The 15,707-nt window shown below is 41.1% G+C and overlaps 1 protein-coding gene across 8 annotated transcripts in view; it reads left to right on the forward strand.

Moving 5' to 3' along the window:
- BIRC6 (baculoviral IAP repeat containing 6) overlaps positions 1-15,707 on the forward strand; it is a 265,056-nt gene that overhangs the window by 49,213 nt on the left and 200,136 nt on the right. For all 8 annotated transcript variants that reach the window (XM_075203663.1, XM_075203667.1, XM_075203660.1 and 5 more), the window contains exons 11-17: positions 2,276-2,425; positions 2,641-2,866; positions 3,610-3,770; positions 5,823-5,954; positions 6,439-6,570; positions 9,421-9,599; positions 9,719-9,849. In XM_075203663.1, coding sequence (XP_075059764.1) covers positions 2,276-2,425; positions 2,641-2,866; positions 3,610-3,770; positions 5,823-5,954; positions 6,439-6,570; positions 9,421-9,599; positions 9,719-9,849 — 1,111 coding nt within the window. The remainder of the gene's footprint in view (positions 1-2,275; positions 2,426-2,640; positions 2,867-3,609; positions 3,771-5,822; positions 5,955-6,438; positions 6,571-9,420; positions 9,600-9,718; positions 9,850-15,707) is intronic.

Genomic DNA, 15,707 nt, shown 5'->3' on the forward strand with positions numbered 1-15,707 from the left:
GATTATAGAAGTAAAATCTGCATGTATTAAAAGTGGTTTGGTAGCAACACGGTAGACTTTGTTTGATTAAAAGTTTTACATTCAGTGAAGAACACCCAATTTAAATTTTCCAAGCTAATTCTCAATGCAATTACCAATGACTAGCGTAACATGGTGTTCTCTTGTTCCAGACCCCATAAATATCCCTATATCCACCCCTGATTCCCTACTGACTGTCAGTTTTCTAGAGGGTTGACATCATGGCAGCTCATCGATACAGCTCTTTGATATAATTGCAGTGGTCACTGTAATTATTTATTTTTTTCCCCCATATCCGTATTGTTTATGGAGAAAATTTTGCAGGTAAATTGGGTGGTACAGAAAAAGAAGAAACTCAAACAAAGTGGGTATACAGGGGGGATTCCTCTTAGGGGGGTGTAGTTGCTCAGTGAGTATTACAACATAAAAGCATACGAGCGAGAAGCAGACAGAACATTGCAGTGCAGGTGTTTCTATAATGCAGATCTTAATAGAGATGGCTGTAGGAGGGCCACTAGTCATCCTGGGTGGATTCAAGCAAGGCTAAGTGTGACGGAATATGAGAGGGGGACGAGGCCCCTCTAGTTGCAACTGCACCATTTGTGACAAATTTGTGCCACTTGAACCATCTCATGATGGGAGCTGAAGCAGAGGTGGAGCAGGGCATATTCGTCTCCAGGATAATTTCTAAAATCCAGCTTAAATAATGGACAAGGTGATTGGGGGGGGGGGGGGGGGGGTAGGGGTCTTCCAATTTTGAGCTATCACGGCCCTAGTCGCTATCATTATATGTCCCAGTAGGTAGCAGTCATGATTACGGATAGAGGTGAAGCAGCGGCACAGCCCGCCCTTGGTCAATGGGCCTTGAGCACACTGACCCCAACAATATTTGGTTTGGGAGGGCCAGCTGACGTGGAGCCTGGCCGGGTTAAGGTATAGCCTGTTAACCAGTTTGACGTACAGTTCAGTATGGTTGGTACATTTAGATAAACGATGGGAGGTAGTATGTACAGTTGTCCACTGCTGAGGGTAGACTGTAAGGTTAAGGTCCAACTCCCAATGTTTCTGAGAAGGGACCTTAAGTGATGGGGTGAGAGATTGGAGGTTCTGGCACCAGAAAGTTATCCCTCTTCTATTGGTACCCTTCGTCAGCCTGTCCACCTCTTGGGCCGGAGGTAAAGATGGAGCGATGGGGCTTAATGACTGCCCCTTCCCAGTGGCGAATTTGGGCGTATTTAAACCCATCTTGCAAGGCATATTGTATTGAGGTTAAGGTATTCATTGTTTTTAACTGTCTAGATACCTAGAGAATTGAACATTAGCTGGTGACGCTGGGTTGAGTACAGCAGCATTATCTGTGATCCTTAAAATGGGAATCCTGCAGTTATGGAAATGGAAAGATGGGAAGTTGGTTTATGGAACAATCTCCGTGAGAAGTTCTTTTTCAACGTACATTTGGGAGATACAGTACTTTTGAGCAAGTAGTATTCGCAGGAATAAGATGGACAAGATGAAACAGGAGAGACGCTTAGAGAATGAAGTGGAAAAAAGAGGAGCAGTGTTTGATATAAAAGCATCGAAGAGTGTGGGAAATGGGAAATTGTTACATAAAAGACCATTTCATCATACACAATGCTACCAATACTGTTGTATCATACATTTCATTTTGCTTCTCTGTTTTACTGTGTACAGTTTGAAGTGTTGAAGTTAGTGTGGAAGCTAATTTGTAATATCTCGCATTTCTACCATTTTGATGCCTTCTGGTAGATTTATTTGTATTGCCCTTCAAACTCCTGAAGTTTGCATTGCACTGTCTTCAAGCTTGACTGGACTGCTTCCATGTGACAAGATGAGCCTTCTAATTAGCAAACTGGCTACAGTTTTAAGCACCTGTTACCTTCTTAAGGTCTCATACCCACTGGTAAACACTAGAAACTGTTGTTAAAAAAACCCAAAAAAAACAACATAAACCCCTAATGTACGAGTATAGTGTGTCTGGGCAAAGGGATATCTGTTTTCAGGGAGTAACATCATTGTTGCAACAGAGTAAAAGAAAATGAACAGTGATGCCTGACCAGTTCTGTTGCAGTGAACCGCAAATTTAGGAGATGTCGGAGCCCACTGCAAATTTTTGACGTGTCTATACCTTTTATAGCTGCAATAGCTTTGTACTTGCAACGGTTCATTTAGGAACATACATTCTTCAATTTTATTTTTTGTTTAGTTCAACTTTTATTTTATTTCTTGTGTGTTTCAGGAGGAGAACTTCATTTCCTTCAGATAGGAGGAACTTGCGATGACCTTGATGAGACAGATATTCTTGTTGATGGAACACTGACAAAGGGGGTAGAACAGTTAGTGGAAGGTATGAAGCCACTCTCAAACCCTTCCAGCCCTGGCATCACAGGTAAATAAGTGAAGATTTGTACATCTGCTTCCTGTCCAGTCTTACGCTTTTGCTTGCTTGCCCATAGCATTGTAAAGGCAGTCTTTCTGTCTTGCTAGTGCTGATAAGCTGCAGACACTGAATTCTGAGTGTAGTGTTCTTCCCCGTCAAAATCATGTACTTTTATTGAGAATTTTATTTAATTCTACATATCTGCTGTGCCTTTTTCTTTCCAGGTGTGGATCTCTTGGTGGATCAGCCATTTTCCTTGGAAATGTTGACGTGTTTAGTTGAACTGACCCGTTTCGAGACTCTAATTCCAAGGTTTTCTGCAACGGTGCCGCCATGCTGGGTTGAAGTCCAGCAGGAACAGCAGCAGAGACGCCATCCACAGCACTTACACCAGCAGCACCATGGTGATGCCGCCCAGCACACCCGTACTTGGAAATTACAGAATGACAGGTATACACTCTTACTGACATTAGGCCTATACAGTAACAGGAATGGTAAATTGAAGTGCATTGCAATTTAACCCTTGCTATTGAATTGATGTACATTACAGTACAACCCTTGCTATACCGTCAATTTTGGCCTGCTTTTTAAGTTGATGCTATATAAAGGGAACACTCTATTAAATGTATATTTGTATAGTTGGTAGATTGAGACGATCATTGTAAAAATAGGATCTCGAAGTGGAGACACAGAATGCTAAGATTTGTATATATTAAATAATGAATAAATTTCCCACAATGCATTAACTGCAAATGGTATAATGTGTATAACTTAAAAATTGGATGTGATTTGTGTGCCTTGTCATTTTTATAATGAAATTCTCTTCATGCTGCATATTATAAATATCCTACAACAAGGATCTTTCTGGTATGACGTACATGATACTATATGTAGCATGTTATAAGGTTACAGGGGAATCTGACGGAAGGAGGATTTTGTTGAGAACTGAATAAGGAGGGGAACACCTTCTGAATTATGGAGCTCTTTTGGGACCCGGAAGTTATTAGCTTTGGGACTTTAAATTAAGAAGCAATGCTATATGGACCTTAGCTTTATTTAGTGAAGATATAGAGTTTGTTTTTCACTTTTTTTTATTTTTATTTTTTTTAGTGAAGCCTTTTATTTGGTTATAATTGTTTTTTTAAAAAATTTTTTATCGCCAAAAAGCATTATTGTTGTTGTTTTGTCCTCAGCACTAGTTGGGATGAACATGTTTTTGAACTGGTCTTACCGAAAGCCTGTATGGTGGGACACGTGGACTTCAAGTTTTTACTGAATTCGAACATCACAAACATTCCACAAATTCAAGTGACATTACTTAAAAACAAAGCGCCTGGATTGGCAAAAGTTAATGGTAAGATCACAAACATTTTCATTCAACTCTCAGTGCTCAATAGAGAAATAAAGCACTTTTAATCTACAGTGGAACTATTTTGTTTTTTACTGGCAACAATATATTCTATTTTATGATGATGCATAGCTTAAAATAGAGCTTGTCACACATGGGTAAATGCACTAATCCACACTTCAAAATTAGCCTTTTTTTAATGGTTCATGTGACAAAAGCAAATATATAACTACACCTGTGACATTATTTATTGATGTGCTGTTCCCTTGTGTGGCAGAGTTTTCAATATACAATTGCAAATTGTAGTTACCATTTGGCTACAATGCTAAAAACAAGTGTTTCCAGTAAACTTCAATCTTGTGAACTGTAAGGGAACAGCGTTGCTTTAGATCTGATTATGAGTTGATAAATTCAGAATGTAGCCATGGCAGAAACTATTTAACAGTTTGTGTTGCAAAACCATATTTCTATTGGACCCTTTCCCCACAACTTCAATAGTTAGATTTCAGGTACCTGTTCAAGCATTACTGTTCGCAATAACTTTAGCCTACTGGTGCTTCCTGACCCATTCTGAAATTGCCCCAACAATCAATAAGAAGCATAGAGTTAATTGGTACCTTTTTAATTTTAAAAGAAATTAATTGGCTAGTATATACTTTCTAAAGCATTGCTAGTTAAATTATGGGGAATATAGTAGTTTAAATGATTAAAAATGTGGAATTAGCCGTTAACTATATTTTTATGGAGCAGGCTTTTGAAGTTGATGGTATGGATAAATCAAAACACATTTTTAACATAAAGATGTGCCTGTTTAAAAACATGTGAGGAGGAGTGTTGAAGCGGAACGTTTCTAATTACATCTACAGTTTTTACTGAAACTACTTAGGTTGGGTTGATGATAAATTTCTTTTTACCATAAATGTCCCACACCCACCTTTTTATTTTATGTTTCTAAGGAGTGATTTAGAACACCTGTAGCAAGCATTATATTTTATAAAAACAAAAGAAAAAAAAAACCCACAAAAAACAGCTCACAGACATTTTCTGAACTGTTTTTTTCTTTTCCCTTCCATGTTTTTTTGTTTTTAATTTAAGATATTTCATTTTATATGAATGTCAGGGCATTTTGTTAGCATGCGGGAAGCATCAAACTGCCCACACTTTGCAGCAAATGAATCTACCACTACATACAAAAGGGCACTGTCAAAGTGGCACAGTAGTGTAATGCTTTAGTAATGATCGTCTCTCTTTTGCTCACATCTCTGAGTGAAGTTTTCATTGCTATAATTGATGGTAATGCGTGCATAGCCATAGCCTTGAGGTTCCTACTGAAACTTGCGGTTTATTCAGGTCCCATAGAATGAATGCTAAATATTTTGTGAATTATCATTTCCATCAGTGTCCCGTTTTCAGTGGCAATAATGCCTTACGAATAATGAATAATATAGAGGTTGCACATAATTCTCAGCTATACAATTTTATTGTATTTTTTGTACACTGCCATATTTGAGAGAGCTACCCAGTTGAATGATTATAGCAGTAACCGTATAAGGTTTAGATGTTTGATAATTCATGCAAAGGCTTTGAACTCATGAGTAGTATGAATCCTGGTATTTGTCCTTAGGTGCTTTCACCACTTGACTAGCGTAACCCATTGAAAAGCTTCCTGTCAGTAGCCCCCACTACTGTCTGGGTAAAAATGCATGAAATTAGTGCATGGTCTAGTTTCACAAAAGTTAAGCTTTACCCTGCTTTCATATTGATGGCTACTGGGAGGCTGTTCTTTAGATGGTTTGATTATCCATAATGAAACATTTGTTTCACTTACCACTCTGTATATGTAGCCAAAGGTCGGTAGACCAACAACAAACTTGATTATGGAAGAAAAATTGCATTTGTTACTATTGTATGCCTAAATGTCATGCTGACTTCTTTTTAAAATCTCCCCAAATTTGTGAAGCTATATAAAAGCACACTGCTCCACAAATGCGGATTTAATAAGTGTGTTCTTGCTCATTCTGTCTCTCGGTCCTGATCAGTGTCTGTTTCCCATTCTAGAGGCACCTGTAGATAGACACATCTCCTTCCCCCTATCGCCAGCGTTCACTGTTGAAGTTCAGAGAAATGGAAAGCCTACTCTAGTGGATTTAAATGATGACATGCAGAACATGGAAGTAGATGATTCTCAGTGTAAGTGTTTATCCTCGTTTGGAACATTGAATGTCCTTAAGATATTTTGCTTTGCTCTCCTTATACCCTGAAGCATAGGATTTCAGGATATAGATTTGATACATTGTGACCGTTGAGATAAATGGTACGACTTAGCATTACGTCACTTAAATCTTTTTATATCAGAATTTTTCTTCTGTGTTCTATTTCTAATAAGGTGGAAGCACAGTATCCTGTACTTCCAAATATTCTAATTTTAATCTGTATCTTTTTGCATATAAATTACTATGGCTTCACTTTTCACTAAATTAGCTTGTTTTCTTAAAATTGTGACAATGCTGTAAATACATCTAGTGAGTAAAATGTGAACATCATTATTTAATGACTATTTTAGTTTTTTGTTTGTATGCTTTTTCAGAGTTATTGCCAGGTCATCTTTAATACTTAATTACTTTATTTTTGTTGCCATGTACATAGGGTAAAATGCCCTTTTCTTTGTTTTTAGGCCCAAGGTTATGTCAATTTTTAGAAGATCACAAAGAAGATATCTTATGTGGTCCAGTGTGGCTTGCAAGTGGTCTTGATCTATCGGGCCATGCTGGGATGTTGACATTAACAAGTCCTAAACTTGTAAAAGGTAAGTAGAACACCATCCTGTTTCAGCTATCCAAACATAGCAGGATAATCTGCACTTTTATTGAGCAAATTAAAATTTGTTGAGTACGTTAAACTCGCACAATGTTTGTGTATGTCCCAAACTGCATGGCCCCTCCCCCCTTCCCTGACAAATTCCATATAAGTTATGTGGTTGTCCCTCTCCTGGCCCTAAAGTGGATTGTAAAGTGTATTTCAGCTTGTGTTAATAGGAAAACCTCTTATTTTCCTTGATTTTATTACTGTTTGTAATGCACATAATAAGCCATACTTGCAGAACCCTCACAAGTAATTCACTTGTCAGAACAAAGTTTTGTTTTGCAATGCATGATGTTACAATTTATCTTTTGTGTTTATATTGTTTCTAATTTTCTACTATGTTGATAACCTCATATGGTGTTCAGTCTATTTTATCCTGCTTTTGTTTGTTAATTGTTTGATGTGAAGGGTAATAAATCTGGAAATTTTTGACAAACTTTTTTTTTTTTTTTTTATTTAGAATTATCGTTTTAAAACTTCAGTATTCCAGGCTGTTATACCATCTTGCATGTGATCATACTATAATAGACCTCACAGATGCAACAATGAAAAATACTGAGGAAGTTTTTCCCAGCATGTTGTCTCATTATGGCTATTTCACCAATCATGTCCAGTTTTCAGTATTAAAGAATTTATTGATTAACTTATATGGTTTCTTTTGAAATAATTATTAGTTATATTTGATCGAAGATTAGCGATTAGTCAATTTTCCCATATTTAAACTTAATCTTCAACATAACCGGCATTATTATTATTATTATTCATTTTTATTTATAAGGCGCCACAAGGTGTCCGTAGCGCCGTACAGGGACAAACAAATTACAATACAATGGGAGACAGCACAGTAGTAAACAGTAAGCAACAGTAACTCAAGCTCAATGCACAGCTAGAGAGGGCGGGGAAGGGGGAGGGAGGATCTGCAAACGACGGGGCCCAAGAAGGAGGGCGCGGAAGACAGGGAGACCCCCGGGGGGGGGGGGGGGGGGAGCGAGAGTGGACGTGGGGTGGAGGACCCTCGAGGAGGAGAGGGCTAAGTAGCTGGAGAGCAGATTTAGAAGTGGTGGAAACAGGAGGAGAGATGGCCCTGCTCAGAGGAGCGTACAATCTAAGGGAAGGGGTGGACAGACAGAGAGACGCAGGGGAGAGAGGGAGAGTAGGGGGACGGAGGCAGAAGATAAGGTAGGAAGTTAATTGGGAGACAGAAAGGCTTTAAGAAAAAGGTGAGTTTTTAGGGCCCGTTTGAAACTGGACAGATTAGGGGAAGTTCAATAATTTGAAGCTGGAAGTAGTTTCTAAAAAGTAATGAAACCGTTGTTGATTTAAAAAAAAACACTGCAGAGAGATATGTAGAATATGCTCCAGGGTGAATGAGCTTCAAGTTTTTTAGGCGAGTGCACTATGTGCTGGTCTGATAAATTAAGTATTGAAAAGCGGATATTGAATTCAGGGCCATCTTTTCCATTGGGCACGATGGGCAGGTACCCGGGGGCCGCATGGGCAAGGGGGGCTCCATAGGCAGGGCTCCTAATTAGAATAAATTATCCTGCAAAAGAAAAAAACCTTCAAGGGTCGCTGAGCAAGTACATCTATCTATCTCTATATATCTATATCTGTATCTCTATACACATATATATATATATATATATATATATATATATATATATATATATATATATATCTATATATCTATATATCTATATATATATCTATATATCGGCCCCGGTGCACTGCTTTGCCCAAGGGCCCATAATGTTGTTAAGATGGCCCTGATTGAATTGTAGAATATAGGGTTGATGACACTATTAACAAAGAATTTCAGAGCAACGGGACTTCAAAAACTCCCCAAAGCCCTGGGGTTCAGCATTCCACATATCCACAGGGTTCCCTGATGTCTTACACTCCCTGCTGCTGCTCCCTTTTTTCTGCCTGCTGGCACTCTGAAAACCTAAGATGTTTTATTATTTTTCCCAACAGGAGGCACAGAAAATGTAGTCAAAATTTACAAATCTTATCATTTGAGGTTGTTTTTGTTTTATTCTTAATGTTCAGTTCTAATGTTAAATAGTAGTACATTCCCTTTTACACATATAAATAATTAAAAAAAAAATTTAAAATAAAAAAATAAATAAATATATATATATATATATATATATATATATATATATATATATATATATATATATATATATATATATATATATATATATATATATTTAATTTTATGCTTATAGGCATGTTTAATGTAGAAAGTGTGCAATTACATAGCGCTGATCCTATAACAAATAAAACATTTTTCAAAGCATGTGGTGGAAAGGGAGCCCATGCAGCACGGTGGCTAAGTGGTTAGCACTTCTGCCTCACAGCGCTGGGGTCATGAGTTCAATTCCTGACCTTGGCCTTATCTGTGTGGAGTTTGTATGTTCTCCCTGTGTTGCATGGGTTTCCTCCGGGTGCTCCGGTTTCCTCCCACACTCCAAAAACATACTAGTAGATTAATTGGCTGCTATCAAAATTGACCCTAGTCTCTCTGTCTCTGTTAGAGAATTTAAACTGTAAGCTCCAATGGTGCAGGGACTGAATTGAATGGGTTCTCTGTGCAGCGCTGCGGAATCAGTGGCGTTATATAAATAAATGGTGATGATGATGCAAAGCTATACTGAAACATATCGATGCCTTTTAAAAAAAAAAAATAAAAAAAAAATTAAGCTTTCGGTTTCATGTGCTTTATTTTCGAGGTGAGGCTTAATATATTTTCTGACCTTTTTTTATTGAAATTATAATTGTTTGTTTTTAGGGATGGCGGGTGGCAAATATCGTTCCTTTTTAATTCATGTCAAGGCTGTAAATGATAGAGGAGCGGAGGAGCTTTGTAATGGAGGGGCCAGACCAGTTGTAAGGATACCTTCCTTAAAGCCGCAGAGTGTGAAGGGTCATTCCCTTGCTTCATTACTGGCTAAGGTTGTTCCAGGCAAGGTATGGAATCATAATATTGTAAGATAGATATCCTACTGCAGTCACTGCTCATTTTGGCTGTTTTACACATAAAATAGTTTCCAAGTTTCACAATTTTTTTTTCTTTTCCCCATTTGAAGGACAAATCGGCAACAAAAATTGATCCCAGTGTCTCTTCCCGGAAAACGGATAACCATAGAGGATGTGACCTGCTCCAGGAAGTCTCTGTCACAATACGGCGCTTCAAGAAAACTTGTATCCCAAAAGAAAGGTTAGTTGTTTTTTTATTGTAATGAAAACATATAGAAAGCACTGTTAGACTGCCGTTATTGTAATAAACTTACAGAAATATTGGTAGAGGCCTTCGCCTATAGCAGCTGTCTTTCCCGTAGAGCTTGATGTGCTCACAGGTACTCTGATGCCCCCAGGTCTTATTGTAGTGTAAGTTTATTAACAACACCGCAGCAGGGCCAGAGGAGGCAATTTAGATGGTAACGGATGGTCAGACGTAAGCCGAGGTCAGAGGTTCGAAGCAAGCAGAGTAGTCAAATAACACGCCAAAAGGTCAGGGTCACCAGCACGAAAGCATAATCCAGAAACAGAGCAAAGGGTCTACAGGAGGTCCAATAACAGAGGAACAAAGTATCCATAGGAACACACTGGAACAAGACAGGAACAGGATAGGAGCAGGTCAGGAACATACAGAATCCACGCTATAACCGGCTAAGCCCTCCCTGCCTTAAATACTAAATGCAGCTAATCAAAAGCAGCAGTAGGGTCATATGACAGCCGCCCATCAGGCATAGTATAATTAATCTTATTGGGGTAAATTAGCCCACAGGTTATTTTGACAGGTGCGCACACGCCCGGCTGCTCTGAATTGCCGGGATGCGGCGAACTAATGCACCAGCCTCTGACTGTCGTCAAGGAGACGGCCGGCACGCAGGAGACAGAAGGAAGCGTGCTTGTTATGAGCCACGTCGGCAGGCACCGCCGCGGCTCATAACAAGCACGCCTTTTTTTTTTCTTCAATGAGAGTCTAAGGGTAGGGAGCCACTTACACTTGTGATAATGTAAATATATACTGTGTACAGGCTTCAGAGATCACTATTTACTTTGCAGCCCTTTTAAGTTGTTACTTTACCTCTTGTTTAGGGTATTACATGGGCTGTGCTTCAGTCAAGTAGAAATCCATATGTAATATGTGTTCTGCATAAATATGTATTTTTATATTTTACAAAATATAGACAGAACAATATACAAAAAGGTAAGGGGCATTTGAAACAATTGAATTATTAAAAATCAATACAAGAAGAGAAAATATAAAAATCAACTACACTAGAAGACACAACTTGAACAAAGGTAACCTTTGAAAGAGCATGAAGAGATAGAAGGTATAGAGGACCATGCTCTTGAAAGCTTACTTTCAAGAGGGGCTGGGTAGGGAGTGAGTTTTGTCAGGCGGCGAAGTGAGTCCTGATGACGTAGTGTGAAGTGGTGATTGTAGAGGCGAAGATCATTGACAGGACAGAGTGGATGAGTGGTGGAGTATTTCTTGCCAATGTTAGAGATGTAGGATGGGGAGATGTTAAAGAGGGCCTTATAGTAGGCAAGAATAAGCTTGTGTTATATTCCAGAGGGAATGAGGAGCTTGCAGAGAGACACATCCGAGGACCACTGGCGGGAGTGTTAGATTGGTCAGGACACCACATTCAGAACAGATTGCAGAGCCTACAGATGGGCAGGCAAGGGCGGAGGAAATTGCAATTTTTAAGATGGGAGATGACAATTTCATGGACAATGGTCTTGGTGACATCCAGGGAGAGCAATTGGCAATGTTGCGAAGGTAGAGCTGACAGGATTTGCGAGGGACGTGATGTGTGCAGTGAAATTCGGATGCAGTCAATGATGACCTATAGGTGATGGTAGGAAGAGGGTAATATTATTGGATACCAGAGGTGAGGGAACAATTAGGAGGCAAATGGAAAAGTGGTAGGTGGAAGGCACAGGTAGATAATATATTATGGGAGCGGATTATGGGGAAGGGAGATGAGGACTTACATCTTACAGGAGTAACTGGTATATAATGGTAATTAGACAGGAAGCAGAGGTGTAGTGTATGCAGAGTTGTTAGGCACAATCTGAAGAAGAGTGGTGGAAAGCATGGTAAAAGGGCAATACATATATGTAAAAAATATACTTTAGAGGGGAATTCTGGAAGGAAAACAGGAGTTATGTTTCCGGTTACGATAACTGGAGAGGTAGGTAACTTGTCTGTTGAGTTGAAAAATGGTAGAAGAGTCACTTGCGTGGATAACGGTGAACAGGATGGGTAATTAGTCATTGAGGTGTTGTACAGATATCAAGGAGGATGGGGGTGGAGTTCCGAAGCATATGCATGTTGGGCAACTGGAGAGTTGATGCCTGATGGTTAGGTTAGGATTTAGCTGGTGAGGTAAGGAATTCAAGGTAGAGGGTAGGGCTTTATTGTGGCGGAGGAGTGATACCACTATTGGTGACAAAGAACTTAGGCCCAAATATGGCTGTGGGGTTTGGTGCTTCTCATGAGCAACCAGGAGCTGTAAGGGAAGCTACAGTTGTATGGGCGCAGTACCGGGCCACCTTTCACCTTAACATAGTTTGGTCATGTGAGGAGACCGGTTGGAGGTCAAGATTGCAAGGAAATACTAGAGAATCACTGGAGTCTATTGCGTGTATGATACAGCATTAACAGATAAAATTTGCTTCCACGCGCAGTGTTTGTTAAGGCATTCAGATATTTCAGGTTAAGTCACATCAACAAGAGGTGTAGGCCAAACATTGCAGGCCCAAGATGCAGCCTCAGACAATGGTGAGGGCACATCAGCAGTAGATATAACTGTAGGGACCATCAGGTACTGGGGTGCAGACGTAGGAGTTGGGAGATATATCTGCCCATACTTGGTGTCCATTGAGGCATCTGAATGGTGTACATCCAAGTCACAGCCTTCGATCCCAGTTGTAATTCAGATCAACAAAAGGACAGAATGCTCACAGTGGTAACATGAGTGGAACTGCCAGTATGTAATTTAAGTTGGGGGAAGTGCAGTCTCTGATCTAAGTGCATTAAAGTTGTATTGTTATGCAGCCCATGCACCATTTTAGCAGCCCTTCGCTTAAATTTAATTTGTTAATGCTATTTTCTCTTTCATCCAGTCTGGGAGACACAGCTTACCATGGGTTGTGGAGGGGAGCACGGGAGTTGGCACCTAGCTAGTTAAGTTTAGCACTGCTGACAGACCCCTCCCCTCTACAATCCCGCTGCCTCTTCCTGTTCAGTTTTTTTTTAGGTGCCCATGGAGTTGGGCAGTGTTTTAGCTACTGAATGTAATTTTTACTTTTATTTTATTTTAATTAGTCTTTAGGATCTTTTATCTAGGTGGCAGATCTGGGAGTGTGTTCTATTATAGAGAACACACTCCCAGAATAGCAGCGCAGGCACTACTCTGTCAGATGAGAGCAAAAGGCTCTAACTGACAAAGAGGAAAGTATAGGGTGCCTGAATATAGAGTGACAAGCGGTCTCTCCGGACTGCTGTCACTCTTAGAGCCTCCCCGATAACCGGCGCAGCCACTGCAGGCATAGTGCCGGTTATCGGAGATTACAAATGCCGACGGCCATCTTGGATCCGTGGAGGAGCGAGGAGAAGGGGGACATACCAAGATCCCCCCTCATACATAGGAGGGGGGCATCGTGGTGCAAACCACTGCAGAGACCTCAACTATTCTGCCGCATACCATGTCTTCTATCAAAAACACAGGGTAAAGCTGTAACAGAGAGAAAGCATTATAGGAGGGGGGGGGGGGAGCTAAGACTTGGAGCTCCCCTGCTCTTCATGAAAAGTTGGACTAGCCCGGTTTTCTGGTGCCAAGGAGAAGCCCGGGAAAGAACACAGATCAGAGGGAGCAGGCACCAGGACATTGCTGTTGGACTTCTCCCCTGTTTGGCCTGTGGGCTAAGTATCTGATTTATTTAAACAATATTACTGTATTTGCTCTGACTGCAAAGTGGGCTAGTAGGGGTTATATTGTAACTGGCCAAGATATTACATTGTTGTTTAACAAAATACAAGTACAACTTTTATGTCGGATTAGTTGATTACTTGTTTTTCTCACTGTCTCACTGTCTCTCTGTCTCTCAGTCTCTCTAAATCTCAATTTAAGACTGTGTGTTTGGTGTGCCTTCCTTTGTAAAGATGACAGATAAAGGAAAGGGCCCTATGGCAAAGTATTTTACATGTTCAAAATGTAAGGTTAAATTACCATTTGGGCAGAAGGACCCGTTGGCGCTCTGTTCTGACTGCGAAGGAGGGGTCCCCCCTGCGCAAACCCAGCATATTCCAGCCCCACTGACGGAGGAACCGGCCTGGGCGGCCTCCCTGACACAGTTGGTTTCCTCTTTAGCACAGATTATCTCACAATCTACTCAGTTGCTATCTAGTGTGGCAGCCTCTGCGGCTAATAATGCTAGTACACCTTTGGGCCTCCCTGCTACCACAGGCTCTAGTGGAACGTCTATACCAGGACCTTCCTCTTCTAATACAGACCAAGCCCCTGTTCCCACAGAACCGGCATGGTCCGCAGCTTTTATAAAAGGTTTGGACAAACTAAACCAGTTACTTGAATCCCCAGACATCCCGCCTGCTAAAAGGAAGCGACTTAGATCCGCTAATCCCCTTATGGTCCTTTCAGATTCTGAGGGGTTTTCAGAGGAGGAAGGGGAAACAAATTCTGATCCTGACCAGGTTCAACCTTTGGAACAGGAAGAGAACACTAAAAGCCAATTTATTAATGATTTGGTTTTAGCAGTGGGACAAGCGTTGGACCTCCCAGAACCGGAGGATCCTAGTCCTAGAGACAGAAGTCTTTAAGAAGGCCAAAAGGAAGGCTATCCGTTTTCCCCCTTATGTAGAAGATATTGCAGAGGGAGCCTGGAAACAGCCTGAGAAAAGGTTTTCTGTTCCCAGGAGGTTCTCTTCCCTGTATCTATTACAGGAGGATGACGTGGCTCGCTGGGAGGGGATCAGTAAAGTGGATATTCCAGTAGCCCGTTTGGCCCGACACACTTTACTACCAGTCCCGGGTTCAGCAACTTTGCAGGATGCCACTGATCGCAGAGTGGAATCTCAGCTAAAATCTATATTTGTGGTAGCGGGTTCTTCCTTTAGACCCATATTTGCTTCAGCTTGGGTTGCTAGAGCCATGGAAGCATGGGCAGATCTACTGGCAGAGGCTTTACAGGACTCTGATTTACTTCCCCTGGCTTTACATTTGAAGGAGGCATCGGGGTACCTTTATGAGGCGGCCCAGAACACAGCGTCTATGTCCTCCTCTATTCAGGCTGCATCTATTTCAGCAAGAAGAACGTTATGGCTGAAATCCTGGGAAGGAGATTTGGAATCAAAAAAGTCAGTTGAAACCATTCCCTTTTCAGCAGCAGGTTTGTTCGGCCCGGAATTGGATACTATGATTTCCCAGGCAACAGGGGGCAAAAGCACTTCTTTGCCGGTATTCTCAAGTAGGTGCCGGGGCCCTCGGTCAGCTCCTTTCGTCAGCCCTTTAGGGGACCTCCTTGCCTAGAGGACAGTCCTTTAGAGGTAGACAACCAAATGCTCGAGGCTCCTCTGTCAGGGGTAGATCCTCGTTTGCAGCTAGGCACCAGGCCTCCAAGACCCAGGAGAAGCCTGCGTCCTGACGACCACTCTTATCTTCTGGAGGTGGCGCCAGTGGGGGGACGTCTGTCTTTGTTTCAGGAACAGTGGGCAGCGTTTATGGCTTCCATAGACATAAAGGACGCATACCTCCATGTCCCCCTTTGGAGCGTCCATCAGTCCCTCCTAAGATTCACAGTGGGGTCCTCCCACTAACAGTTTCGGGCTCTTCCCTTCGGCCTCTCCACAGCTCCGAGGGTCTTCACGAAGATCATGTCAGTGATGGCAGCGTGTCTTCAACTAAAGGGAGTTCAGGTAGTACCTTATTTGGACGATCTGCTCATCCAATCCTCCTCAGAGATTGGCTTACGTCAGCACTTATCCCTCACCTCAGAGGTTCTTGAGAGCCATGGGTGGCTGATAAACTTAAAGAAATCCCA

The sequence above is a fragment of the Mixophyes fleayi genome, chromosome 3 (assembly GCF_038048845.1).
Source record: "Mixophyes fleayi isolate aMixFle1 chromosome 3, aMixFle1.hap1, whole genome shotgun sequence".
Taxonomy (NCBI): domain Eukaryota; kingdom Metazoa; phylum Chordata; class Amphibia; order Anura; family Limnodynastidae; genus Mixophyes; species Mixophyes fleayi.